The sequence below is a fragment of the Bombina bombina genome, chromosome 5 (assembly GCF_027579735.1).
Source record: "Bombina bombina isolate aBomBom1 chromosome 5, aBomBom1.pri, whole genome shotgun sequence".
In the NCBI taxonomy this organism is placed as follows: Eukaryota; Metazoa; Chordata; class Amphibia; order Anura; family Bombinatoridae; genus Bombina; species Bombina bombina.
The window spans coordinates 587217233-587244753 of NC_069503.1; the positions used below are offsets into that span (position 1 = coordinate 587217233).

General features: G+C 38.5%; 1 protein-coding gene across 1 annotated transcript in view; it reads left to right on the plus strand.

The window, feature by feature from the left end:
* The window catches only part of HECW1 (HECT, C2 and WW domain containing E3 ubiquitin protein ligase 1), a 416305-nt gene that overhangs the window by 204401 nt on the left and 184383 nt on the right, over nucleotides 1-27521 (plus strand). Inside the window, exon 4 of the mRNA XM_053714546.1 lies at nucleotides 18185-18260. Coding sequence (XP_053570521.1) covers nucleotides 18185-18260 — 76 coding nt within the window. The remainder of the gene's footprint in view (nucleotides 1-18184; nucleotides 18261-27521) is intronic.

Here is a 27521-nt window from a genome sequence, read left to right on the forward strand (position 1 = left end):
CATAAGAGCCGACTACAACAGCGCAACTCTCGGCAGGGCCCTCTACCCATTTGATCCCTGTAAATGTTGTCCTGTATACCCTAAGTTTATAGCGCTGCAGAATCTGTTGGCGCTCTACAAATACCTGATGATAAAAATAATAATAATAATAATAATAATAACTGTAACCTTAGTCCCCTACAGGCAACTGAAGGTCTCATGTGCTGCTATACATTACAAATAGGCCCAGAAAAAAGTGCATTACTAACTGTGTGTTGCTGGCAGCTAAAGAAGTCCGTTCTGTGTGTATTAGATTTGGCCACTGGGGGGGGAAAACTCTGCTCTCTATTTTACTTCAGCAAAATATATGTTAAACAATAGGGGTATAAAAACATTGCTGCTGGTAGTCAAGAGTGGTCAAATCACTGCAGTGCTTGTGTTACTGACAGCAAAATATAGGTAAAATGATCTGTTTGTTACTTACTGGCATGCAAAGAGATAAAGTAACTGCTCAGTTTTCATATATCTGGTTTGATCAAATGGGCGTAAGAAGAAGCTTTGGGGACAGATCATTGTGCATCACCACCTAATACCCACGCCCAGTCACCTACAGGTTGTACAGTACTTTTCTGGAGGAGAACTGGTAATGCTACATGCACATTGACATTGGGTCAAAATGCTATTTATTGTAAGAATAGTATGAATTTCTTTGTGTTTTTTTGCACATCCAGTGCACTTGACTTGCGATTTACACTGTGCATATTTAATATGATTTATTTCTGTGTAATTTACTTACAGATTTTACATTTTTGATAAAAAAATTTGGTGAGCAATGTTATTACAATTTTTGATGCACCGTAACAATACAATTTTGTCCTGCATATTTTTGTGTGAATGGTGTATTCATTTTTTATGATAGTTTAAATTAAGATTTTCATTGTGCACTGTGATATTTGCATCTCATCCCATATAAAAATGCAGTATACGCCCCTTATCGAGACATCCTGTTTTCAGGATAAAAAGTGTCTTTAGATCAATTTACCAGGGAAATAGAAGTACTGGCGAGCAGTCGTTATTAATCTCACCATCCCAGAGACCTTTAGATAATCGGGCCCTGAGTGTCAGAATTCATATGTTAGCATCAGTGGGCTTCATAACAAATAAAACCAAATCTTTAACATAAATAATCTGTATGATATTTTTTTTTATCATTTTTACTTCCTCTGATAATTTTGCCCAAACTATGATGTTTTTTTCTCCTATTAAATCTACTTAAAATTTATGAAATTCTTCTCTTAATATTTTTACATTTTGTCTTTTATCTGTGTTTTTGTATTCCTTTACTATTTAACTGGAAATATTTATTTTTGATTAAATATATAATGGTATATATTTCTTAAATAATATACATTTAATTATTAACACATCATTTAGAATATTTTTATTAATGTCTTTGAGAAGAATTATTATTAAAAAAAATAATTTATTTATTATTAAAAAATAATAATTTCACTTTTTCTGTTAAATTTGCTAAAATTTTCATAAAACAGATTATTGATTTTTAGGGATGGGCTCTTGTGCTGAAAGAATAGTGCTGTGTATATTCATTTCGGACAATCGAATGTTGATAAGAATGAAAATCCATTACAATTCGGTAATCTAATGTTATTTCCGGTTTTTAAATGTTACTTTTTAATGTTCAAAATTAGATTGAATTTAAAATATAATATTCAATTTCAAACATACTTTTCAGAAGTTCAGTAGTTCATGTGGTAGGGAATTTAGCAAATTGATACATAATAAATGCAAATATATAAATTTGAATGTTTCTGTTTCAAATATTGCATAATTTGAATATAACATTTAAAGAGAGCATTACAAATACTATTACAAATATATTGATTCAAATTTTTCAAATTCTAATATTGCATAATTCAAATGGAATTATTAGAAATATTTGAATCAAATATTACATTTAAAGAAAGCATTAGAAATACTATGGTTGTGTGTGTAATGTAATATGGTTGTGTGTGTAATGTAATATGGTTGTGTGTGTAATGTAATATGGTTGTGTGTAATGTAATATGTTTGTGTGTGTAATGTAATATGGTTGTGTGTAATGTAATATGGTTGTGTGTGTAATGTAATATGGTTGTGTGTAATGTAATATGGTTGTGTGTGTAATGTAATATGTTTGTGTGTGTAATGTAATATGGTTGTGTGTGTAATGCAATATGGTTGTGTGTGTAATGTAGTATGGTTGTGTGTGTAATGTAGTATGGTTGTGTGTGTAATGTAATATGGTTGTGTGTAATGTAGTATGGTTGTGTGTGTAATGTAATATAGTTGCGTGTGTAATGTAATATGGTTGTGTGCGTAATGTAGTATGGTTGTGTGTGTAATGTAATATAGTTGTGTGTGTAATGTAATATGGTTGTGTGTAATGTAATATGGTTGTGTGCGTAATGTAATATGGTTGTGTGTGTAATGTAATTTGGTTGTGTGTGTAATGTAGTATGGTTGTGTGTGTAATGTAATATGGTTGTGTGTGTAGTGTAATATGGTTGTGTAATGTAGTATGGTTGTGTGCGTAATGTAATATGGTTGTATGTGTAATGTAATATGGCTGTGTGTGTGTAATGTAATATGGTTGTGTGTGTAATATAGTATGGTTGTGTGTGTAATGTAATATGGCTGTGTGTGTAATGTAGTATGGTGGTGTGCATCATGTAGTATGGTTGTGTGTGTAATGTAGTATGGTGGTGTGTTTAATGTAATATGGTTGTGTGTGTAATGTAGTATGGTTGTGTGTGTAATGTAATATGATTGTGTGTGTAATGTTATATGGTTGTGTGTGTAATGTTATATGGCTGTGTGTGTAGTGTAAAATGTTTGTGTGTATAATGTAATAGGGTTGTGTGTGTAATGTAGTATGGTTGTGTGTATAGTGTAATATGGTTGTGTTTGTAATGTAATATGGTTGTGCGTGTAATGTAGTATGGTTGTGTGTGTAGTGTAATATGGATGTGTGTGTAATGTAATATTGTTGTGTGTGTAATGTAGTATGGTTGTGTGTGTAATTTAGTATGGTTGTGTGTGTAATGTAATATGGTTGTGTGTGTAATGTAGTATGGTTGTGTGTGTAATGTAATATGGTTGTGTGTGTAATGTAGTATGGTTGTGTGTGTAATGTAATATGTTTGTGTGTGTAATGTAGTATGGTTGTGTGTGTAATGTAATATGGTTGTGTGTGTAATGTAGTATGGTTGTGTGTGTAATGTAATATGTTTGCGTGTGTAATGTAGTATGGTTGTGTGTGTAATGTAGTATGGTTGTGTGTGTAATGTAATATGGTTGTGTGTGTAATGTAGTATGGTTGTGTGTGTAATGTAATATGGCTGTGTGTGTAATGTAGTATGGTGGTGTGCATCATGTAGTATGGTTGTGTGTGTAATGTAGTATGGTGGTGTGTTTAATGTAATATGGTTGTGTGTGTAATGTAGTATGGTTGTGTGTGTAATGTAATATGGTTGTGTGTGTAATGTAATATGGTTGTGTGTGTAATGTAGTATGGTTGTGTGTGTAATGTAATATGGTTGTGTGGGTAATGTAGTATGGTTGTGTGTGTAATGTAGTATGGTTGTGTGTGTAATGTAATATGTTTGTGTGTGTAATGTAGTATGGTTGTGTGTGTAATGTAATATGTTTGTGTGTGTAGTGTAATATGTTTGTGTGTGTAATGTAGTATGGTTGTGTGTGTAATGTAATATGGTTGTGTGTGTAATGTAGTATGGTTGTGTGTGTAATGTAATATGGTTGTGTGTGTAATGTAGTATGGTTGTGTGTGTAATGTAGTATGGTTGTGTGTGTAATGTAATATGTTTGTGTGTGTAATGTAGTATGGTTGTGTGTGTAATGTAATATGTTTGTGTGTGTAATGTAGTATGGTTGTGTGTGTAATGTAGTATGGTTGTGTGTGTAATGTAATATGTTTGTGTGTGTAATGTAGTATGGTTGTGTGTGTAATGTAGTATGGTTGTGTGTGTAATGTAATATGTTTGTGTGTGTAATGTAGTATGGTTGTGTGTGTAATGTAATATGTTTGTGTGTGTAATGTAGTATGGTTGTGTGTGTAATGTAATATGTTTGTGTGTGTAATGTAGTATGGTTGTGTGTGTAATGTAGTATGGTTGTGTGTGTAATGTAATATGTTTGTGTGTGTAATGTAGTATGGTTGTGTGTGTAATGTAGTATGGTTGTGTGTGTAATGTAATATGTTTGTGTGTGTAATGTAGTATGGTTGTGTGTGTAATGTAATATGTTTGTGTGTGTAATGTAGTATGGTTGTGTGTGTAATGTAATATGGTTGTGTGTGTAAGTAGTATGGTTGTGTGTGTAATGTAATATGTTTGTGTGTGTAATGTAGTATGGTTGTGTGTGTAATGTAATATAATGGTTGTGTGTGTAATGTAGTATGGTTGTGTGTGTAATGTAATATGTTTGTGTGTGTAATGTAATATGTTTGTGTGTGTAATGTAGTATGGTTGTGTGTGTAATGTAGTATGGTTGTGTGTGTAATGTAATATGTTTGTGTGTGTAATGTAGTATGGTTGTGTGTGTAATGTAATATAATGTTTGTGTGTGTAATGTAATATGTTTGTGTGTGTAATGTAATATGTTTGTGTGTGTAATGTAATATGTTTGTGTGTGTAATGTAGTATGGTTGTGTGTGTAATGTAGTATGGTTGTGTGTGTAATGTAATATGTTTGTGTGTGTAATGTAATATGTTTGTGTGTGTAATGTAATATGGTTGTGTGTGTAATGTAGTATGGTTGTGTGTGTAATGTAATATGTTTGTGTGTGTAATGTAGTATGGTTGTGTGTGTAATGTAATATAATGGTTGTGTGTGTAATGTAGTATGGTTGTGTGTGTAATGTAATATGTTTGTGTGTGTAATGTAGTATGGTTGCGTGTGTAATGTAATATAATGGTTGTGTGTGTAATGTAGTATGGTTGTGTGTGTAATGTAATATGTTTGTGTGTGTAATGTAATATGTTTGTGTGTGTAATGTAATATGTTTGTGTGTGTAATGTAGTATGGTTGTGTGTGTAATGTAATATAATGGTTGTGTGTGTAATGTAGTATGGTTGTGTGTGTAATGTAATATGGTTGTGTGTGTAATGTAGTATGGTTGTGTGTGTAATGTAGTATGGTTGTGTGTGTAATGTAGTATGGTTGTGTGTGTAATGTAGTATGGTTGTGTGTGTAATGTAATATGGTTGTGTGTGTAATGTAGTATGGTTGTGTGTGTAATGTAGTATGGTTGTGTCTGTAATGTAGTATGGTTGTGTGTGTAATGTAGTATGGTTGTGTGTGTAATGTAATATAATGTTTGTGTCTGTAATGTAATATGGTTGTGTGTGTAATGTAGTATGGTTGTGTGTGTAATGTAGTATGGTTGTGTGTGTAATGTAGTATGGTTGTGTGTGTAATGTAATATGGTTGTGTGTGTAATGTAATATAATGTTTGTGTCTGTAATGTAGTATGGTTGTGTGTGTAATGTAATATGGTTGTGTGTGTAATGTAATATGTTTGTGTATGTATTGTAGTATGTTTTGGGTATCTATTTTAATGTTGGAATAATGTAATTTCTTTGTCTTCTCTCTGACAGCCATTATGTTGAAGAATATAATGGACCAAAACACACACACACATTTGTTCCCAGAAAGCACTCACAGCTGCAGCAAAGAATGTTTTTAGTGCTACTTCAGCCAATAGCTATGAAAAGACAAAAATAGCTTGTGCAGCCAGTAGATCAGTATGCTGCATGACCTTGCTTTACATCTCTGTGCTTGTCATGTATCCTCAGTACTCACTTTTAAATGCTGCCTTCTAGGCTTGTCCCTAATTTGTGATATCTAAATGTGTCAGGCCATTCAAATCAGGTTTAGATAATAAATAAACTGACTATGGTTGTGGCTGGTAATTAAACTACACTATGATAGTCTCTGTAATACATTTTATTTATTGTATTGTGAGAGAATGTGTGATTGTACCTGGTGTTCAATGTTATGTTCTTGCCTCTTTTTGTGTCTTTGGTTTGGCTTTCTGGCTTATTTTCCTAATTGTACATAAACCACGTGCGTAGTTTGGGCAAAATCTCAGTGCTCTCTGTAAAAATGTAGATGTTTGCTGGTGTAAGAAAACATTTTCACAAAGTGAGATAAAGTATTGCAGCGCTATAAATGATTTGCTTAAAGGGACATGACTGTCAAATATACATTTTTATGATTCAAATAGAGCTTGTTATTTTACTCCTTTGTTGAAAAACATTTCTAGATTTGTTCAGGAACCGGGATACACTACTGGGAGCTTCCTGGCAAAATGGCAGTAAATGGTGGCCAGATATATATGCTTCTTGTCCTTAGGTTACCAGATGTGTTAAACTTGCTTCCAGAAGTGCATTGCTGCTCTGAAATTGATTTGAACTATGGGCCCCATTACATATGCCAGTTTTTACGCAATTTTGGTATTACATTTACGGCGTAGCATACAAGTTACACGCGTATATTTCACCCGTCGCTCGCAATTTTTACTCCCATAGGCTTACATGGGACCGCGTCGTAAATCGGTATCCAATATCCAGCGCAAGGCCTTACGTGGCGAAAATGGAGAAATCTTACTCCATTTTTACCTCGCCATAAAAGGCAGCCGTAGCAGGCCTTGCACTGAGTATGGGAGCACCGTGACTCCCGAAAATGCCTGCAAAAATAAACTAACACCTAACGCATGTGCAATATCTATCTACCTGTCAACCGCAATCCCCCACCGCAATAACTAATAAAGTCTATTAACCCCTAAACCGCCATCAAACCCACACCGCAATAAACCTATTCAAGTATTAACCCCTAAACCGCCATAGCCCACATAGATTATTAAATGTATTAACCCCTAATCTGCCGCCGCCAACGTCGCCGCCACTATAATAAAGTTATTAACCCCTAAACCTAAGTCTAACCCTAACCTAAATATTATTTAAATAAATCTAAATAAATGTACTATTATTAACTCAAGTATTCCTATTTAAAACTAAATACTTACCTGTAAAATAAACTCTAAGATAGCTACAATATAATTAATAATTACATTGTAGCTATTTTAGGATTTATTTTTATTTTACAGGCAACTTTGTATTTATTTTAACTAGGTGCAATAGTTATTAAATAGTTATTAACTATTTAATAGCTACCTAGTTAAAATAAATACAAATTTACCTGTAAAATAAATCCTACCCTAAATTACAATTGCACCACTACACTATCATTAAATAAATTAAATTAATTAACTACAATTACCTAAAATTAAATACAATAAAATAAAATAAACTAAAGTACAAAAAAACCCCACTAAATTACAGAAAATAAAAAAATAATTACAAGAAGTTTAAACTAATTACACCTAATCTAAGCCCCCTAATAAAATAAAAAAGCCCCCCAAAATAATAAAATTCCCTACCCTATACTAAATTACAAATAGCCCTTAAAAGGGCTTTTTTTCGGGGCATTGCCCCAAAGTAATCAGCTCTTTTACCTGTAAAAAAAGAAATACAACCCCCCCAACATTAAAACCCACCACCCACACACCCAACCCTACTCTAAAACCCACCCAATTCCCCCTTAAAAAAACCTAACACTACCCCCTTGAAGATCTCCCTACCTTGAGCTGTCTTCACCCAGCCAGGCACAAGTGGACCTCCAGAGGGGCAGAATTCTTCATCCGATCCAGCCAGAAGAGGACATCCAGACCGGCAGATGTCTTCATCCAGACGGCATCTTCTATCTTCTTCCATCCGGAGCGGAGCGGGTCCATCTTGAAGACATCCAACGTGGAGCATCCTCTTACATCTGACGGCGACTGAAGAATGAAGGTTCTTTTAAATGACGTCATCCAAGATGGCGTCCCTTCAATTCCGATTGGCTAATAGAATTCTATCAGCCAATCAGAATTAAGGTAGGAAAAATCCTATTGGCTGATGCAATCAGCCAATCGGATTGAAGTTCAATCCGATTGGCTGATCCAATCAGGCAATAGGATTGACCTCAGATTCTATTGGCTGTTCAGTCCTATTGGCTGATTGCATTAAATACATTTAATAGGCTATGTGGGCTATGGCGGTTTAGGGGTTAATACTTGAATAGGCATATTGCGTTGTGGGGGGTTGTCGGTCTAGGGGTTAATACATTTAATATTAGTAATGAGAGAGGGGGACTGCGGATATAGGGGTTTTACGTGTTGGGCTTATTTTTTATGAGGTGTGTTAGACTTTTACGGGAGATTTGTTATTTTCTTTACTTTTCTTAGGCGCCGGCAGTTTCTAAAGTGCCGTAAGTCACTGGCGACTCCAGAAATTTGTAGTTACTCTCATTTCTGGACATCGCTAGTTTATCCGACTTACGGCACTCTATGAACTGCCGGCAGGGTTTATGTAATACCCCGATGTGCGACGTGAAATTACGGGCAAATCGGGTTCCCACGATTGCGCTGAAACCTGCGCCATATATGTGATCGCGCCCTATGAGTTTAACCTTTTGCAGAGGATAAATACATAATTTAAGTTATAGCACACTAATAAAATGCTCTAACACATAAGGGCATATTCTTTTCGCACTCTTGTGTCCCTTTAAGTGAACATTTTGTATTCTAATCTTCACCATAGAGTGTTTATATTTATCTTTGTTGATATTTATGATGTTTAAAGGGACAGTAAACACAAAATACATTTTATAAGCATTTTATAGAGCTTATTCCCCATCTCCCTTCTAGTCATGGATGCTGCCGTGTTGAAATCTACCTTTTACTGTCATATGTTTGTATATAGGAAAAATAGAACTGAGTTCCAGTCACCAAATATCTTTTAAAAATTGACCTTTATTAAGTCATGGCAGGGTCCAAAGTATGTCAAGTAGACAACGTTTTGGGCCTACAATCAGCCCTTAGTCATGTCTAATAGCTGATTGTAGGCCCGAAACGTTTTTTACTTGACATACTTTGGACCCTGCCATGTTTTAATAAAGGTCCATTTTTAAAAGATATTTGGTGGCTGGAACTCAATTCTATTTTTACTATATACAAGTTGGAAGTGGCTGATCCAGGGTTCTGTAACTCTCCTTCAGATACCTTTTGTGAAATCTAGATTCCAAAATGGTAGCACCCATAATCAGAGGGTGGTGCATGAAATGTATTTAGGTCTAGATTACAAGTGGAGCAAAAAACAAAAGCTCATGGCGCGTCCATTTAACGACCCTGCGTTTAGAATTTGGTATTACAAGTAAATGGTAAAAAAAAGATTTACCAGAGAATCTTAACGCGGATGACATTTGTTTAGCACACCGTATACTTTAATTGGAAAGCGCAGGGTGCACAGTTATCCTTCATATGACAAGTGGTGAGTAATGTGTTGCGCTCGAGTGCAACAAATAATACTGTTGGAAAATGTAGTACTCTTGGAGGCCTATTTATGAAATGTCTGTCGGACCTGATCCGACAGTACGGATCAGGTCCGACAGACATAGCTGAATGCAGAGAGCAATACGCTCTCCGTATTCAGCATTGCACCAGCAGCTCTTGTGAGGGGGTGTCATTCAACTGATCATACTCGATCGGGTTGAATTGTGGCGATTCCTGTCCGCCTCATCAGAGCAGGTGGACAGGGTTATGGAACAGCAGTATTTAGACCGCTGCTTCATAAGTGCTTCATTCGGAGCTTGATAAATGGACCTCTTGGAGTACTGAAGCAAAGTGTAAAGGCTTGAATATATGCATAACAAAACATATGTCATATATCTTATAGTATTTTCTCCAACATTGGTGTGTCCGGTCCACGGCGTCATCCTTACTTGTGGGATATTCTCTTCCCCAACAGGAAATGGCAAAGAGTCCCAGCAAAGCTGGTCACATGATCCCTCCTAGGCTCCGCCCACCCCAGTCATTCTCTTTGCCGTTGCACAGGCAACATCTCCACGGAGATGGTTAAGAGTTTTTTGGTGTTTAAATGTAGTTTTTATTCTTCTATCAAGTGTTTGTTATTTTAAAATAGTGCTGGTATGTACTATTTACTCTGAAACAGAAAAGGATGAAGATTTCTGTTTGTAAGAGGAAGATGATTTTAGCAGACAGTAACAAAAATCGGTTGCTGTTTCCACATAGGACTGTTGAGATGAAGTAACTTCAGTTGGGGGAAACAGTTAGCAGACTTTTCTGCTTAAGGTATGACTAGCCATATTTCTAACAAGACTGTGTAATGCTGGAAGGCTGTCATTTCCCCTCATGGGGAACGGTAAGGCATTTTCTTAGTCAAAAACAAACAGAATAAAGGGCTTATTATGGGCTTAAAAACTGGTAGACATTTTTATGGGCTAAATCGATTGCTTTATTTGTGCATATTATTCAAATTTAGGCTAACAATTGACATTTATAATCTTGGGGAACGTTTATAAAACGGCAGGCACTGTATTGGACACCTTTTTCAGTCAGGGGGCCTTTCTAGTCATAGACTGAGCCTCATTTTCGCGACATTAATGCGCAGTTGTTTTTTGAGAACAGGGCATGCAGATGCATGTGTGTGGATCTAAGAATCTCTGAAAAAGCTTTTAGAAGGCGTCATTTGGTATCGTATTCCCCTCAGGGCTTGGTTGGGTCTTAGCAAAGACTGTATCTGGGACTGTATAGGGGTTAAATTGAAAAACGGCTCCGGTTCCGTTATTTTAAGGGTTAAAGCTCTGAAATTTGGTGTGCAATACTTTTAAGGCTTTAAGACACTGTGGTGAAAATTTGGTAATTTTTGAACAATTCCTTCATACTTTTTCACATATTCAGTAATAAAGTGTTTTCTGTTTGAAATTTAAAGTGACAGTAACGGTTTTATTTTAAAAGTTTTTTGTGCATTGTTGACAAGTTTAAGCCTGTTTAACATGTCTATACCTTCAGATAAGCTATGTTCTATATGTATGAAAGCCAATGTGTCTCCCCATTTAAATTTATGTGATAATTGTGCCATAGCGTCCAAACAAAGTAAGGACAGTACTGCCACAAATAATGATATTGCCCAAGATGATTCCTCAAATGAGGGGAGTAAACATGATACTACATCATCTCCTACTGTGTCTACACCAGTTTTGCCCATGCAGGAGGCCCCTAGTACATCTAGTGCGCCAATACTTATTACCATGCAACAATTAACGGCTGTAATGGATAACTCCATAGCAAATCTTTTATCCAAAATGCCTACTTATCAGAGAAAGCGCGATTGCTCTGTTTTAAACACTGAAGAGCAAGAGGACGCTGATGATAATTGTTCTGTCATACCCTCACACCAATCTGAAGGGGCCATGAGGGAGGTTTTGTCTGAGGGAGAAATTTCAGATTCAGGAAAAATTTCTCATCAAGCTGAACCTGATGTTGTGACATTTAAATTTAAATTAGAACATCTCTGCGCACTGCTTAAGGAGGTGTTATCTACTCTGGATGATTGTGACAATTTGGTCATTCCAGAGAAATTATGCAAGATGGACAGGTTCCTAGAGGTTCCTATACCCAAGCGGGTGGCGGACATAGTAAATAAAGAGTGGGAAAAGCCCGGCATACCTTTTGTTCCTCCCCCTATATTTAAGAAATTATTTCCTATGGTCGACCCCAGAAAGGACTTATGGCAGACAGTCCCCAAGGTCGAGGGGGCAGTTTCTACTCTAAACAAACGCACTACTATTCCTATCGAAGATAGTTGTGCTTTCAAAGATCCTATGGATAAAAAATTGGAAGGTTTGCTTAAAAAGATTTTTGTACAGCAAGGCTACCTTCTACAACCAATTTCATGCATTGTTCCTGTCACTACGGCAGCGTGGTTCTGGTTCGAGGAACTAGAAAAGTCGCTCAGTAGAGAAACTCCATATGAGGAGGTTATGGACAGAGTTCACGCACTTAAATTGGCTAACTCTTTTATTTTAGATGCCGCTTTGCAATTAGCAAAATTAGCGGCGAAAAATTCAGGGTTTGCTATTGTGGCGCGCAGAGCGCTTTGGCTAAAGTCTTGGTCAGCGGATGTGTCATCCAAGACAAAATTACTTAACATTCCTTTCAAAGGTAAAACTTTATTTGGACCTGATTTGAAAGAGATTATTTCAGACATCACTGGGGGAAAGGGCCACGCCCTTCCACAGGATAGGTCTTTTAAGGCTAAAAATAAGCCTAATTTTCGTCCCTTTCGCAGAAATGGACCAGCCTCTAATTCTGCATCCTCTAAGCAAGAGGGTAATGCCTCACAACCCAAACCAGCCTGGAAACCAATGCAAGGCTGGAACAAAGGTAAGCAGGCCAAGAAGCCTGCCACTGCTAACAAGACAGCATGAAGGAGTAGCCCCCGATCCGGGACCGGATCTGGTGGGGGGCAGACTCTCTCTCTTTGCTCAGGCTTGGGCAAGAGATGTTCAGGATCCTTGGGCGCTAGAAATAGTTTCTCAAGGTTATCTCCTGGAATTCAAGGAACTACCCCCAAGGGGAAGGTTCCACAAGTCTCACTTATCCTCAAACCAAATAAAGAGACAGGCATTCTTACATTGTGTAGAAGACCTGTTAAAGATGGGAGTGATACACCCAGTTCCAATAAAGGAACAAGGAATGGGATTTTATTCCAATCTGTTCGTAGTTCCCAAAAAAGAGGGAACGTTCAGACCAATTTTGGATTTGAAGATCCTAAACAAATTTCTCAGGGTACCATCGTTCAAAATGGAATCTATTCGAACGATTCTACCCACCATCCAGGAAAGTCAATTTATGACTACCGTGGATCTAAAGGATGCGTACCTACATATCCCTATCCACAAGGAACATCATCAGTTCCTAAGGTTCGCTTTTATGGACAAACATTACCAGTTTGTGGCTCTTCCATTCGGATTAGCCACTGCTCCAAGGATTTTCACAAAGGTGCTAGGGTCCCTTCTAGCGGTTCTAAGACCAAGGGGCATTGCAGTAGTACCTTACTTGGACGACATTCTAATACAAGCGTCGTCCCTGTCAAAGGCAAAGGCTCATACGGACATCGTTCTAGCCTTTCTCACATCTCACGGATGGAAGGTGAACAAAGAAAAGAGTTCTCTGTCCCCGTCAACAAGAGTTCCCTTCTTGGGAACAATAATAGATTCCTTAGAAATGAGGATTTTTCTGACAGAGGTCAGAAAATCAAAACTTCTAAGCTCTTGTCAAGTGCTTCATTCTGTTCCTCGTCCTTCCATAGCGCAGTGCATGGAAGTAATAGGATTGATGGTTGCAACAATGGACATAGTTCCTTTTGCACGAATTCATCTAAGACCATTACAACTGTGCATGCTCAAACAGTGGAATGGGGATTATACAGACTTGTCTCCAATGATTCAAGTAGATCAAAAGACCAGAGATTCACTCCGTTGGTGGCTGACCCTGGACCATCTGTCCCAGGGAATGAGCTTCCGCAGGCCAGAGTGGGTCATTGTCACGTGGGCTGGGGTGCGGTCTGGGAATCCCTGAAAGCTCAGGGTCTATGGTCTCGGGAAGAGTCTCTTCTCCCGATAAACATTCTGGAACTGAGAGCGATATTCAATGCTCTCAGAGCTTGGCCTCAACTAGCAAAGGCCAAATTCATAAGGTTCCAATCAGACAACATGACGACTGTTGCTTATATCAATCATCAAGGGGGAACAAAGAGTCCCCTGGCGATGAAAGAAGTGACCAAAATAATTCAATGGGCGGAGGATCACTCCTGCCACTTGTCTGCGATCCACATCCCAGGAGTGGAAAATTGGGAAGCGGATTTTCTGAGTCGTCAGACATTTCATCCGGGGGAGTGGGAACTTCATCCGGAAATCTTTGCCCAAATAACTCAATTATGGGGCATTCCAGACATGGATCTGATGGCGTCTCGTCAGAACTTCAAGGTTCCTTGCTACGGGTCCAGATCCAGGGATCCCAAGGCGACTCTAGTAGATGCACTAGTAGCACCTTGGACTTTCAACCTAGCTTACGTATTCCCACCGTTTCCTCTCATTCCCAGGCTGGTAGCCAGGATCAATCAGGAGAGGGCCTCGGTGATCTTGATAGCTCCTGCGTGGCCACGCAGGACTTGGTATGCAGACCTGGTGAATATGTCATCGGCTCCACCATGGAAGCTACCTTTGAGACAGGACCTTCTTGTTCAAGGTCCATTCAAACACCCAAATCTGGTCTCCCTCCAACTGACGGCTTGGAGATTGAACGCTTGATTCTATCAAAGCGTGGGTTTTCAGATTCGGTGATAGATACTCTGGTTCAGGCCAGAAAACCTGTAACTAGAAAAATTTACCATAAAATATGGAAAAAATATATCTGTTGGTGTGAATCCAAAGGATTCCCATGGAATAAGATAAAAATTCCTAAGATTCTCTCCTTTCTTCAAGAAGGTTTGGAGAAAGGATTATCTGCAAGTTCCCTAAAGGGACAGATCTCTGCTTTATCTTTCTTACTACACAAAAGACTGGCAGCTGTGCCAGATGTTCAAGCATTTGTTCAGGCTCTGGTTAGGATCAAGCCTGTTTACAGACCTTTGACTCCTCCCTGGAGTCTAAATCTAGTTCTTTCAGTTCTTCAAGGGGTTCCGTTTGAACCCTTACATTCCATAGATATTAAGTTACTATCTTGGAAAGTTTTGTTTTTGGTTGCAATTTCTTCTGCTAGAAGAGTTTCAGAGTTATCTGCTCTGCAGTGTTCTCCTCCTTATCTGGTGTTCCATGCAGATAAGGTGGTTTTGCGTACTAAGCCTGGTTTTCTTCCTAAAGTTGTTTCTAACAAAAATATTAACCAGGAGATAGTTGTACCTTCTTTGTGTCCGAATCCAGTTTCAAAGAAGGAACGTTTGTTACACAATTTGGACGTTGTCCGTGCTCTAAAGTTCTATTTAGAGGCTACTAAAGATTTCAGACAAACATCTTCCTTGTTTGTTGTTTATTCTGGTAAAAGGAGAGGTCAAAAAGCGACCTCTACCTCTCTTTCCTTTTGGCTTAAAAGCATCATCCGATTGGCTTATGAGACTGCCGGACGGCAGCCTCCTGAAAGAATCACAGCTCACTCCACTAGGGCTGTGGCTTCCACATGGGCCTTCAAGAACGAGGCTTCTGTTGACCAGATATGTAAGGCAGCGACTTGGTCTTCCCTGCACACTTTTGCCAAATTTGCCAAATTTGATACTTTTGCTTCTTCGGAGGCTATTTTTGGGAGAAAGGTTTTGCAAGCTGTGGTTCCTTCCGTTTAGGTGACCTGATTTGCTCCCTCCCTTCATCCGTGTCCTAAAGCTTTGGTATTGGTTCCCACAAGTAAGGATGACGCCGTGGACGGACACACCAATGTTGGAGAAAACAGAATTTATGCTTACCTGATAAATTACTTTCTCCAACGGTGTGTCCGGTCCACGGCCCGCCCTGGTTTTTTAATCAGGTCTGATGAATTATTTTCTCTAACTACAGTCACCACGGTATCATATGGTTTCTCCTATATATATTTCCTCCTGTCCGTCGGTCGAATGACTGGGGTGGGCGGAGCCTAGGAGGGATCATGTGACCAGCTTTGCTGGGACTCTTTGCCATTTCCTGTTGGGGAAGAGAATATCCCACAAGTAAGGATGACGCCGTGGACCGGACACACCGTTGGAGAAAGTAATTTATCAGGTAAGCATAAATTCTGTTTTTTTGGGAGGGGAAAAAGTGTTTTAAAGGGATGTTATATGAAAGTGTTGGACTGGGAATGGCTCAAAGGTCTATATATATGTGTGTGGATTTGTATGTTTATATATAGATGTATGTAGAACAAGACTGTAACATTCTTTAAATTTTATTTTAAAAGCCAACTTTTGTTATTTAAAGGCCCTCAAACCTTACTGCATCTTCGGCTTAGCGTACTTTTAGCTTAGCACTCATGCAATAGCTGACATAAGTTTTTCAGCATGCCCCTTTAGAAGTCTATTATGTGAGAGATTTAGTGCACCTGAGCTATCTGACATCCAGATGTTAGCACGCCCTAGGCTTTTGCTCAAGCGCTAATATATTAATTGAAATATAAGCACAAAAATTAAAGTGCTACTGATTTTGTGTGCGGTGTTAGTGCACAGTAGGGTTAGTATATTTGTGCTCCACTTGTAATCTAAGCCTAAATTGGTAGGAAAAGATATAAATGTGTCACAACTATTTCCCAATAGCCCTTTATTTTTGCAACAAAATGATTCCAACTAATATTATTTACTATTATTTACTGACAGGTCAGTATTTGTGTGACGTTAAATAACAGTAGCCTTTAAGGGATGATTAGTGTAACCAGACCAATAAGCCGGATCTGCAAAAAAAAACCTGATACTTATTTAATATAAGTGTTACTGTCCTTTTAACCCTAAGAATGACCTTTCCACACCACAGTGAACCCTAACCATTACTTCCACCCACTTTCATTAACCCTAACCATGATCTCTACACACCTCAATTAAACCTAAACTTTACAATCCCACTTCAGTTAAACCTAACGTCACCAATAACACTAGGAATACTGGCATCACTATTACTAGTAACACCGTTCCCATAATTGGGGGCTCATTTTGATGAAAAAGTGTGGGATTATTTTAGGAGGTTGCCGTGGAGATATTGCATATAGTGGTTAATTCAGATAAAAGGAAGGAAAAAGCAGTAGGGATGGTTTACAGAGGGTTTAAGGGTCATGAGTAGGATTAAATACTGTGGGAGAAGGTTGCACGTAGAATTAATTGTAGTTTGGGGCCTAGTGAGAAGAGGTTATTTAATAGGGGTCTAGAAGATAAACTGTAATTGTTAATTGCATTTTGGGAGACTTGTAATATCTGCGCAATGGAAATTGATTGCGAAAAGACCATATCAAGCTCGGAAAACTCATAACGCGCAACTTCTTGCTCCTAGAAGGGAGTTTCCAGGTAATACACCCTATAACTCTAACTATTATAACTCACAACAACACAGATTGGAGGTAAAGACCATTGCTGGTCATATTTATTAAATAATAATAACATAAAAGTGATTTCCTATTCTCCTCAACACAACAGGAGGTCAGAGGCACAATCAGTATCTAAATCAGAGTGTGTTCTGCATTTGCATGGTACTCTGTTTTTCAGGAGCTTTCCTGTCCTAACAGTCAGAGGAGAAGCATCCTAGGCTCCAACCTGAAGCATCTGCTCCTCCCCTCTCAGCATGGTACATCGCTCTGCCCTTTCCCAAATATTCGGGCCCATTTAAAAGGCTGCTACCTCCCACTGCTAGAGAGCATTCGCTCATCCCCAGTAGAGGAACGGCCCCTTACCAACCAGGCCACACAAGTTGGCTAGGAAGAGTTGAGCTGTGGATTTACTAACAAGAGCTAGCTCAACCAAACCCCCGGCCACAGGTGATTTAGAACAACCCTATGGGAGCCGTTTAACTCATGCAGCCCTAATAATAACAGGGAGGGCGGGAGGGAAACAAAATCTTAATCAGAGCAGAAAAGGTCAGAGATCTATTGAAATCTGCCTATAACCCCAGGTAAGACCTCCCCATTCTTTCCACCGTGTTGCAAGCCTTTACCCTCTCACTAACCTCTAGGTCTTAAACCTTATGTTGATCCTTGCCTATTGGGCTCTACACTATCTTTCAGTTGCAGATAGACATCTTATTTAAAATTGAATTTTCATGTGTACTTTTAATATAAATGTTGTGTGTCTTAATAATACAATTTTTAATGTGTATTTTATTTCAATATTTATATCTTTAAAGTGCTAATTTATAAACACTATAATGCAACGTATGTGTCATTCCTTCACGTCCAAAAGTGAAGAGTATTCAAAAAGATAAGACACTCAGCGGTCAAGGTAAAATTTCCCTCTTAAGAATACCATGAAGGACCTTGTAGCGTTGGTGAATATTTAACCAAGAATCTTGCTTGAGCACAAATTTAGGAGAACTGCTTCTCAGTAAAGTAGCCATGTCTGATTTTTTTTTTCTAGTAAAAGCAGTAGCCTTTTAAATTCTTGTTCTGACCAATGACAAGATAATGGAAATATGGAATTGATCCCTAGGGATTGAGGTTTCAGGAATAACAATAACAATGCAAGTTGGGTCAATGACACTATTGCTAAACCGTCTTCTCTTGCAGGTATTCAAAAACATCAACCATGAAGAAACAGCACAGGGGCAAGGAAGCCGCAGACTCATCAGTTTTACCCTGTCAGGTAAATCATCTCCTTTTTTGTTTTTGTTGAGGAACCTGAATAGAAAAGAAAAATATATTGGGTTGAAAAAAGGGAGAGAATTACCTCATAAAGGGCTAAATTATGAGAGGAGCACAAATTGGTGCTCCTGCTCAAGCGTTAATTTTTGCGCAAGTTGGGTTGTGCTCGTATTACAAAATAAAAGTAAAAAGTTTTGGCACAGGTGTAAACCCAACGCGCGCAAAAAAATTATCATGACCACGTTACAGGGATAGGGAAGGTGTCCATACACGCACACTGGTGTCCGTGACTAGCCCTTGCAGTGTCCGCCACAACCTTAGTATATCTTTTCTTTCTGATTAAATAAAAGGAATAAAAAAATATGTAGTGTGAATAAAGTTAGGGGCTTGTCAAGAGACTGCTAGCGATATTGGGTGATATGTTATGGAATAAATAAAGCCTGAGTGAAATACTGGATGTGTATCTGCATCTGTATAATAACACCCAGCTCTATACAAAGACACAGTAGTGACACTGGCAAATGCGTATAGCCAGACAAGGGCTGGTTATAGGGTCAGTGGTATCTGCATCAGTATAATAACACCCAGCGCTATATAATGACACAGTAGAGACACTGGCACATGGGTATAGCCAGAGGAGGGCTGGTAATAGGATCAGTGGTATCTGCATCAGTATAATAACACCCAGTACTATATAATGACACAGTAGTGACACTGGCACATGGGTATAGCCAGAGGAGGGCTGGTTATAGGATCAGTGGTATCTGCATCAGTATAATAACACCCAGCTCTATATAATGACACAGTAGTGACACTGGCACATGCGTATAGCCAGAGGAGGGCTGGTTATAGTGTCAGTGGTATCTGCATCAGTATAATAACACCCAGTACTATACAAAGACACAGTAGTGACACTGGCACATGGGTATAGCCAGAGGAGGGCTGGTTATAGGATCAGTGGTATCTGCATCAGTATAGTAACACCCAGCACTATATAATGACACAGTAGTGACACTGGCACATTGGTATAGCCAGAGGAGGGCTGGTTATAGGATCAGTGGTATCTGCATCAGTATAATAATACCCAGCACTATATAATGACACAGTAGTGACACTGGCACATGGGTATAGCCAGAGGAGGGCTGGTTATGGGATCAGTGGTATCTGCATCAGTATAGTAACACCCAGCACTATATAATGACACAGTAGTGACACTGGCACATTGGTATAGCCAGAGGAGGGCTGGTTATAGGATCAGTGGTATCTGCATCAGTATAATAACACTCAGCACTATATAAAGACATAGGGGCCTATCTATCAAGCTCCGAAAGGAGCTTGACGGGCCGTGTTTCTGGCGAGTCTTCAGACTCACCAGAAACAGCAGTTATGAAGCAGCGGTCACAAAGACCAGTGCTCCATAACCCTGTCCGTCTGCTCTGAGCACGATCGGGTTGATTGACAGCTCCCTGCTGCCAGCCCATTGGCCGCGAGTCTGCAGGGGGCGGCGTTGCACCAGCAGCTCTTGTGAGCTGCTGGTGCAATGTTAAATGCGGAGAGCGTATTGCTCTCCGCATTCAGCGATATCTTGCGGGTATAGCCAGGGGAGGGCTGGTTATAGGATCAGTGGTATCTGCATCAGTATAATAAAACCAAGCACTATAAAATAATGTTTTTTATTTCAAATGTACATTGGTGTCCTTCACTAAGGTCTGTACTTTGGAAAATGTCCGCCATAGCCTTTGTCTGTACCTATCCCTGCCACGTTAAAACTGCAAGAAAAGCCTAACACCCATACTTGCGCGCTTACCCAACCGCATATATTCAAGAGATGAATTACATGAATTATTAATATTTCACATTCCAATGTTCTTCACATAGCAGAATATGTAATTTTTATTCTTAAATACATATTTCTATGTATATATACCTATACTTATGTTTCTATTCGTATAGATATATAAGTATAGATATGTATTTTACATGAACAGTATCATATATATATATATATATATATATATATATATATATATATATATATATATGTATATATATATAATTATATATTTAATAATAAAAAGTACATTATTTTGTGAAGAATATAAGAATGTAAAATATGCGTTTTGCGCATTGTGTTTTGCAATTTTGAATTTAACGTGGCTGGGTTAGCGCACATGAAAACTTAAGGCGCGTTATTGAAATGTTACATATAACATTTTAAAGAATTAATAGAAATTATACTAAGTTTTCATATGCTACTTCCAACGCACGCAAAGAGCAGCGATATACCCTTATCACTTGTGCACAATAGTTAGTGCTCCACTCATAACCTAGCCCAAAGTTGTTTTATTTTCACAACGTATTTGTTATCTATTCTCTATTCTATAAAGTCTTTTTGAGTTAATAAACGTATTATTTAACGCTTTTACACAAAAAAATATACTAGTTGACCTGATTACCTTTGTAGTGCTCTAAAATACTTTAGAATTGAATACAGAGAGAGGTGATATGGTAGAAACCTTTAGTGGTTTAATAAAGCTGAGGATGAAAAAGGTTTTCTTTAAAAAGAGCAACTTCAGGACAAGGGGTCATGATCTCAAGCTGAATGGTAGTAGGTTCAGGAACACTTCTTTACAGAGAGAGTGGTTGATTCATGGAATTGACTTCCATTAGAGGTGGTAAGGATATAGACTGTAATTCAAGAATACATGGTATATACAGTATATAAGTCTATCCTACAAATGGAGTAAACTTAAAGGGACACTGAACCCATAAATTTTCTTCCGTGATTCAGTTAGAGCATGAAATTCTAAGCAACTTTCTAATTTACTCCTATTATCAAATTTTCTTCATTCTCTTGGTATCTTTATTTGAAATGCAAGAATGTAAGTTTAGATGCCGGCCCATTTTTGGTGAACAACCTGGGTTGTCCTTGCTGATTGGTGGTTAAATTCATCCACCAATAAAAAAAAGTGCTGTCCAGAGTGCTGGATAGCAAGAGAATGAAGAAAATTTGATAATAGGAGTAAATTAGAAAGTTGCTTAAAATTGCATGCTCTATCTGAATCACGAAAGAAAAAATGTGGGTTCAGTGTCCCTTTAAGCTTTAGGATGAAACATGGGCATACTTGTTGGACTTTTAAAACATTTAAAAATGTAAAAGTTCAATGAACTCTGCTGTCTGGTGATTACGATGTCACAAACTTAATATAGCAGTTCTATCAGAAGCCACCATCATTAATGTTGCTTATAATTAGTACATAACATTTGTGAGAATATTCCAAAAAAGTTCATAATTAGTTTCTAGAGGACTGAAGTCAGTGGGAACTCCATTTTGCTTAACCTGGGTAGTTTTTCAATCTGTAGGTAGAGTCTAACATGACACAGTTTCCTTATTGGCTCTCAGGGAAGAGAGAGGTCCCATGCACTAATGTGTATGAAGAAACCCTTTCATCTTTGTTTAATATTACAACACAGATTTTCTGCCCACTGTATGCTCTCATGGCCTCTTGGTTGTTTGGATATAACAAACAAGGTAAAATAACAGATACGATTTTTTCTTTGTATTAAATAGAGATAAGAAGATTACAGATTTAAAATGAGCTAAGCGGCTCCTCATTGTCATACAAGTAGTAACTGGATATTGGTGTTAAACACTAACGTTATTTAAATAACTTCTTTTTTGCTTAATTGTTTACATTCTGTATTTCCCTGATAATACACAAGAAAATTTTTGCATTTTTTTTACAATCTCAGTATAAACAATCAGTTAAATGTACTATTTAGTTAGGGTGACCATATTGCCGTTTTAAAAAGGGACACATATTAAAAATACATATGTCAGGGTTCTTATACAGATCATTTCTTTAAACAGCCTTGAAAAAAGACCTGACATATGTATTTTTCATGTGTCCATTTTTAAAGCGGCAATATGGTTACCCTATATTTAGTGCTATGTAAAACAGCTAATATTTATAATACTCAACTCTGTATTATATGTCCTGATATCAGAGTAAAAACAGGTAGACTATAAATATAGGAAAGAAAACAGAAATATATTGTGCAGTGACATAAAACCCAAGAAGTCTTTCTGAGTTTCAGTCGCGTTAATGTTTTTAAATCCCAGAGTTCCATACATAGTTCACATGTTCCATCTTCTTGCACTTAAGAGACCCCCACTGAGATTTAGAACTAACGTATGGAAAAAAAATGTAATACTGGGAATGTAGTTCTATTGCGTTTTTTATGGTTAAGTACCATTCAGGTTACAAATGTTATAGCAGTTTAAATCAATAAATGGATATGCTCTTTAGTTATATGTTAGTTCTACAAGAAGATTCTATAGCTCTACCCAACAATACAATACATTTTTCTCTCCCTGTTGTATTTGCGGTTGGAGAAAACTATGAACCGTTAGATCTGCAGAATAAGAGAAAATAACTAAAAGAAGAGGTAAAAAAAAAAAGCTAATAAAACCAATCTATACAGTTTTACAGTAAAAAAAACTCTTCTTCAGGCCAGTCAATGGAATATTATGGGTCACTTAGCCCCTGAAAACCTGTTTATTTGCTGTGTATATTATTCTTAAGCAGGGATGATAAACCCAGGTGCCAGGGAGCCACTGGTGTCCTGGATTATTGCCCAAGACATCTATGGGTGACCCACACTGCCCCCAAGTGAGGCTGGATCCTTTCTAGGCCTTGTAGCTGTGAAATACAAATCCAACTTTTATTGATTTTTTTAATATTATGTATATGTATGTATGTTACGTTTTTATGTACAATTTGTGTACACACACATATCTACAGGGCTCAACAAATGTATCAAGTAATAGGAGAGAGGACATGATAAATATAAACAATGGATTGGAATATAAATACAATTCCAATGTATATGTATATACGTTTGTATATACAATTTGTACACACATATCTACAGGGCTCGACATACCAAGCCGCCACTGGTGCCTTAAACTTAAGCCATGACGCCATTGTTTAGAGTCCCAAGACACCCATGGGCGCCCCATGCAGTTACAAGCCACACCTATATATATATATATATATATATATATATATATATATACAGGGAGTGCAGAATTATTAGGCAAGTTGTATTTTTGAGGATTAATTTTATTATTGAACAACAACCATGTTCTCAATGAACCCAAAAAACTCATTAATATCAAAGCTGAATATTTTTGGAAGTAGTTTTTAGTTTGTTTTTAGTTTTAGCTATTTTAGGGGGATATCTGTGTGTGCAGGTGACTATTACTGTGCATAATTATTAGGCAACTTATAAAAAAACAAATATATACCCATTTCAATTATTTATTTTTACCAGTGAAACCAATATAACATCTCAACACTCACAAATATACATTTCTGACATTCAAAAACAAAACAAAAACAAATCAGTGACCAATATAGCCACCTTTCTTTGCAAGGACACTCAAAAGCCTGCCATCCATGGATTCTGTCAGTGTTTTGATCTGTTCACCATCAACATTGAGTGCAGCAGCAACCACAGCCTCCCAGACACTGTTCAGAGCGGTGTACTGTTACCCTCCTTGTAAATCTCACATTTGATGATGGACCACAGGTTCTCAATGGGGTTCAGATCAGGTGAACAAGGAGGCCATGTCATTAGATTTTCTTCTTTTATACCCTTTCTTGCCAGCCACGCTGTGGAGTACTTGGACGTGTGTGATGGAGCATTGTCCTGCATGAAAATCATGTTTTTCTTGAAGGATTCAGACTTCTTCCTGTACCACTGCTTAAAGAAGGTGTCTTCCAGAAACTGGCAGTAGGACTGGGAGTTGAGCTTGACTCCATCCTCAACCCGAAAAGGCCCCACAAGCTCATCTTTGATGATACCAGCCCAAACCAGTACTCCACCTCCACCTTGCTGGCGTCTAAGTCGGACTGGAGCTCTCTGCCCTTTACCAATCCAGCCACAGGCCCATCCATCTGGCCCATCAAGACTCACTCTCATTTCATCAGTCCATAAAACCTTAGAAAAATCAGTCTTGAGATATTTCTTGGCCCAGTCTTGACGTTTCAGCTTGTGTGTCTTGTTCAGTGGTGGTCGTCTTTCAGCCTTTCTTACCTTGGCCATGTCTCTGAGTATTGCACACCTTGTGCTTTTGGGCACTCCAGTGATGTTTCAGCTCTGAAATATGGCCAAACTGGTGGCAAGTGGCATCTTGGCAGCTGCACGCTTGACTTTTCTCAGTTCATGGGCAGTTATTTTGCACCTTGATTTTTCCACACGCTTCTTGCGACCCTGTTGACTATTTTGAATGAAACGCTTGATTGTTCGATGATCACGCTTCAGAAGCTTTGCAATTTTAAGAGTGCTGCATCCCTCTGCAAGATATCTCACTATTTTTGACTTTTCTGAGCCTGTCAAGTCCTTCTTTTGACCCATTTTGCCAAAGGAAAGGAAGTTGCCTAATAATTATGCACACCTGATATAGGGTGTTGATGTCATTAGACCACACCCCTTCTCATTACAGAGATGCACATCACCTAATATGCTTAATTGGTAGTAGGCTTTCGAGCCTATACAGCTTGGAGTAAGACAACATGCATAAAGAGGATGATGTGGTCAAAATACTCATTTGCCTAATAATTCTGCACTCCCTGTATATATATATATATATATAGAGAGAGAGAGAGAGAGAGAGAGAGAGTTCGGTGTGGAAACGGCACACTCCAATATAGCAACCACCTGGTGCACTACCAAACAAATGCACATCTAACCAGAGTGATGAATCCAACGGACGATATCCGTGTTCCCAGAAACCTCACAAAGCAGGCACAACAGGATTTTGAATCCGTTTAATGGTACAAGGTGAACCAAACGTTTCGGCCCTCACAGGAGCCTTTTTCAATGGTAGCCAAAGCCAAAACGGACATAACGAACAGAACCGACCCCCACATATAAATACCCACCTCCTCCAAAGTGTTAACAAATCAGCCAGCCCAAGCGGCACCCACCCACACACAACGCAAGGCAACACCGCAGCCGTGATAGAACAATTACTAAACGTCAATGACGTAGGCACGCAAACTCCGCCCTCAGTGATTTCAGAGATGCCGGTTGGCTAGGGAATCAAAACACACGACCATGTGTTTACACACCACGCAAAAGATGTGGGCGGGCCACCCGCGGCAGGCTGACAAGACAAAAACAAAGGTGTCAAACGTGACATCGTGTACATAAACATATATACAGTAATATAGATACAAAGTGGGAACATAATTGCTAGGTAACAATATAAATTCTATCACACATGATAATGTAGGCCAGCGGTCAAAACCATCTATACCCAATGGTATCAAGGTGATGACACACAGGCACCCAGGGGAAACAACCCCATCAATAAATACAATGTGTGGAACCCCAGCAGGGGGGTATGTGGGCACATCATGCCAACAGAGAATAGAAAGAGGCTTTTAAGGGGACGACTCCCTACAGGCCCAGAGTTATCTGGCCTTATAACAACATCCATAGTCAATATCCAGCGGGCCTCCATCCGTAGAAGTATCAAGCCTCTGTCACCACCCCGTTTAAAAAATGCCATGCTACAGGCTGGTCAGAACGTCCTTTGTCCAGTGCCTGGCGGATAGCTGACTTGTTGTTGGCAAATCGTTCCCTGAAGGATGTCACCGTCTTGCCAATATAGTACATGGAGCATGGACAGATGATGGCATAAATGACAAATTCAGAAGTGCATGTCAACCTGTGTCTGATCTTGAACCGTTTATTGGTATGCGGGTGTTGAAATGAATTACCCGTAATGAGACTGTTGCATGTCACACAATTGCCACATCTATAACATCCAAAAACAGGGGTGGTTGCCTAAGGGCAAACTTGGATGTTATAGATGTGGCAATTATACCATCATCTGTCCATGCTCCATGTACTATATTGGCAAGACGGTGACATCCTTCAGGGAACAATTTGCCAACCACAAGTCAGCTATCCGCCAGGCACTGGACAAAAGACGTTCTGACCAGCCTGTAGCATGGCATTTTTTAACTGCTGGACATCCCATCTCTTCCCTACGTACAATACTTATTGACCATGTACCACGCCCTAAATGGGGTGGTGACAGAGGCTTGACACTTCTACGGATGGAGGCCCGCTGGATATTTAACCTTGACATGGTTACCCCTCGAGGTTTAAACTCTAACATTGACTATGGATGTTGTTATAAGGCCAGATAACTCTGGGCCTGTAGGGCGTCGTCCCCTTAAAAGCCTCTTTCTAATCTCTGTTGGCATGATGTGCCCACATACCCCCCTGCTGGGGGTCCACATGATGTATTTATTGATGGGGTTGTTTCCCCTGGGTGCCTGTGTGTCATCACCTTGATACCGTTGGGTATAGATGGTTTTGACCGCTGGCCTACATTATCATGTGTGATAGAATTTATGATGTTACCTAGCAATTATGTTCCCGCTTTGTGTCTATATTATATATGTTTATGTGCACGATGTCACGTTTGACACCTTTGTTTTTGTCTTGTCAACCTGCCGCGGGTGGCACTGCCCACATCCTTCACGTGGTGTGTAAACACATGACCGTGTGTTTTGATTCCCTAGCCAACCGGCATCTCTGAAATCACTGAAGGCGGAGTTTGCGTGCCTACGTCATTGACGTTTAGTGATTGTTCTATCACGGCTGCGGTGTTGCCTTGTGTTGTGTGTGGGTGTGTGCCGCTTGGGCTGGCTGATTGGTTAACACTTTGGGGGAGGTGGGTATTTATATGTGGGTGCCGGTTCTGTTTGTTATGTCCGTTTTGGCTTTGGCTACCATTGAAAAAGGCTCCTGTGAGGGCTGAAACGTTTGGTTCACCTTGTACCATTAAACAGATTCAAAATCCTGTTGTGCCTGCTTTGTGAGGTTTCTGGGAACACGGATATCGTCCATGGGATTCATCACTCTGGTTGGATATATATATATATATTTTTATATATATATATATATATATTTATATATAATCAAGTAATAGGAGAGAGGACTTGATAAATATAAACAATGGATTGGAATATAAATACAATTCCAATTCCTGAAATATGGTACAGACCCTCAAATAAGAAATATATGCAAAAAGAAAAAGAGACAATTAAAGGATTTTGAGAAATCTAAGAAAGTCTAAGCACAAAAGTACTAAAGCATAATATACTATACAAGGTGAAACAAGTGTATGTAAATATGCCAATCAAAGTATTCCAACTTTTTTAACTTGAAACTTATG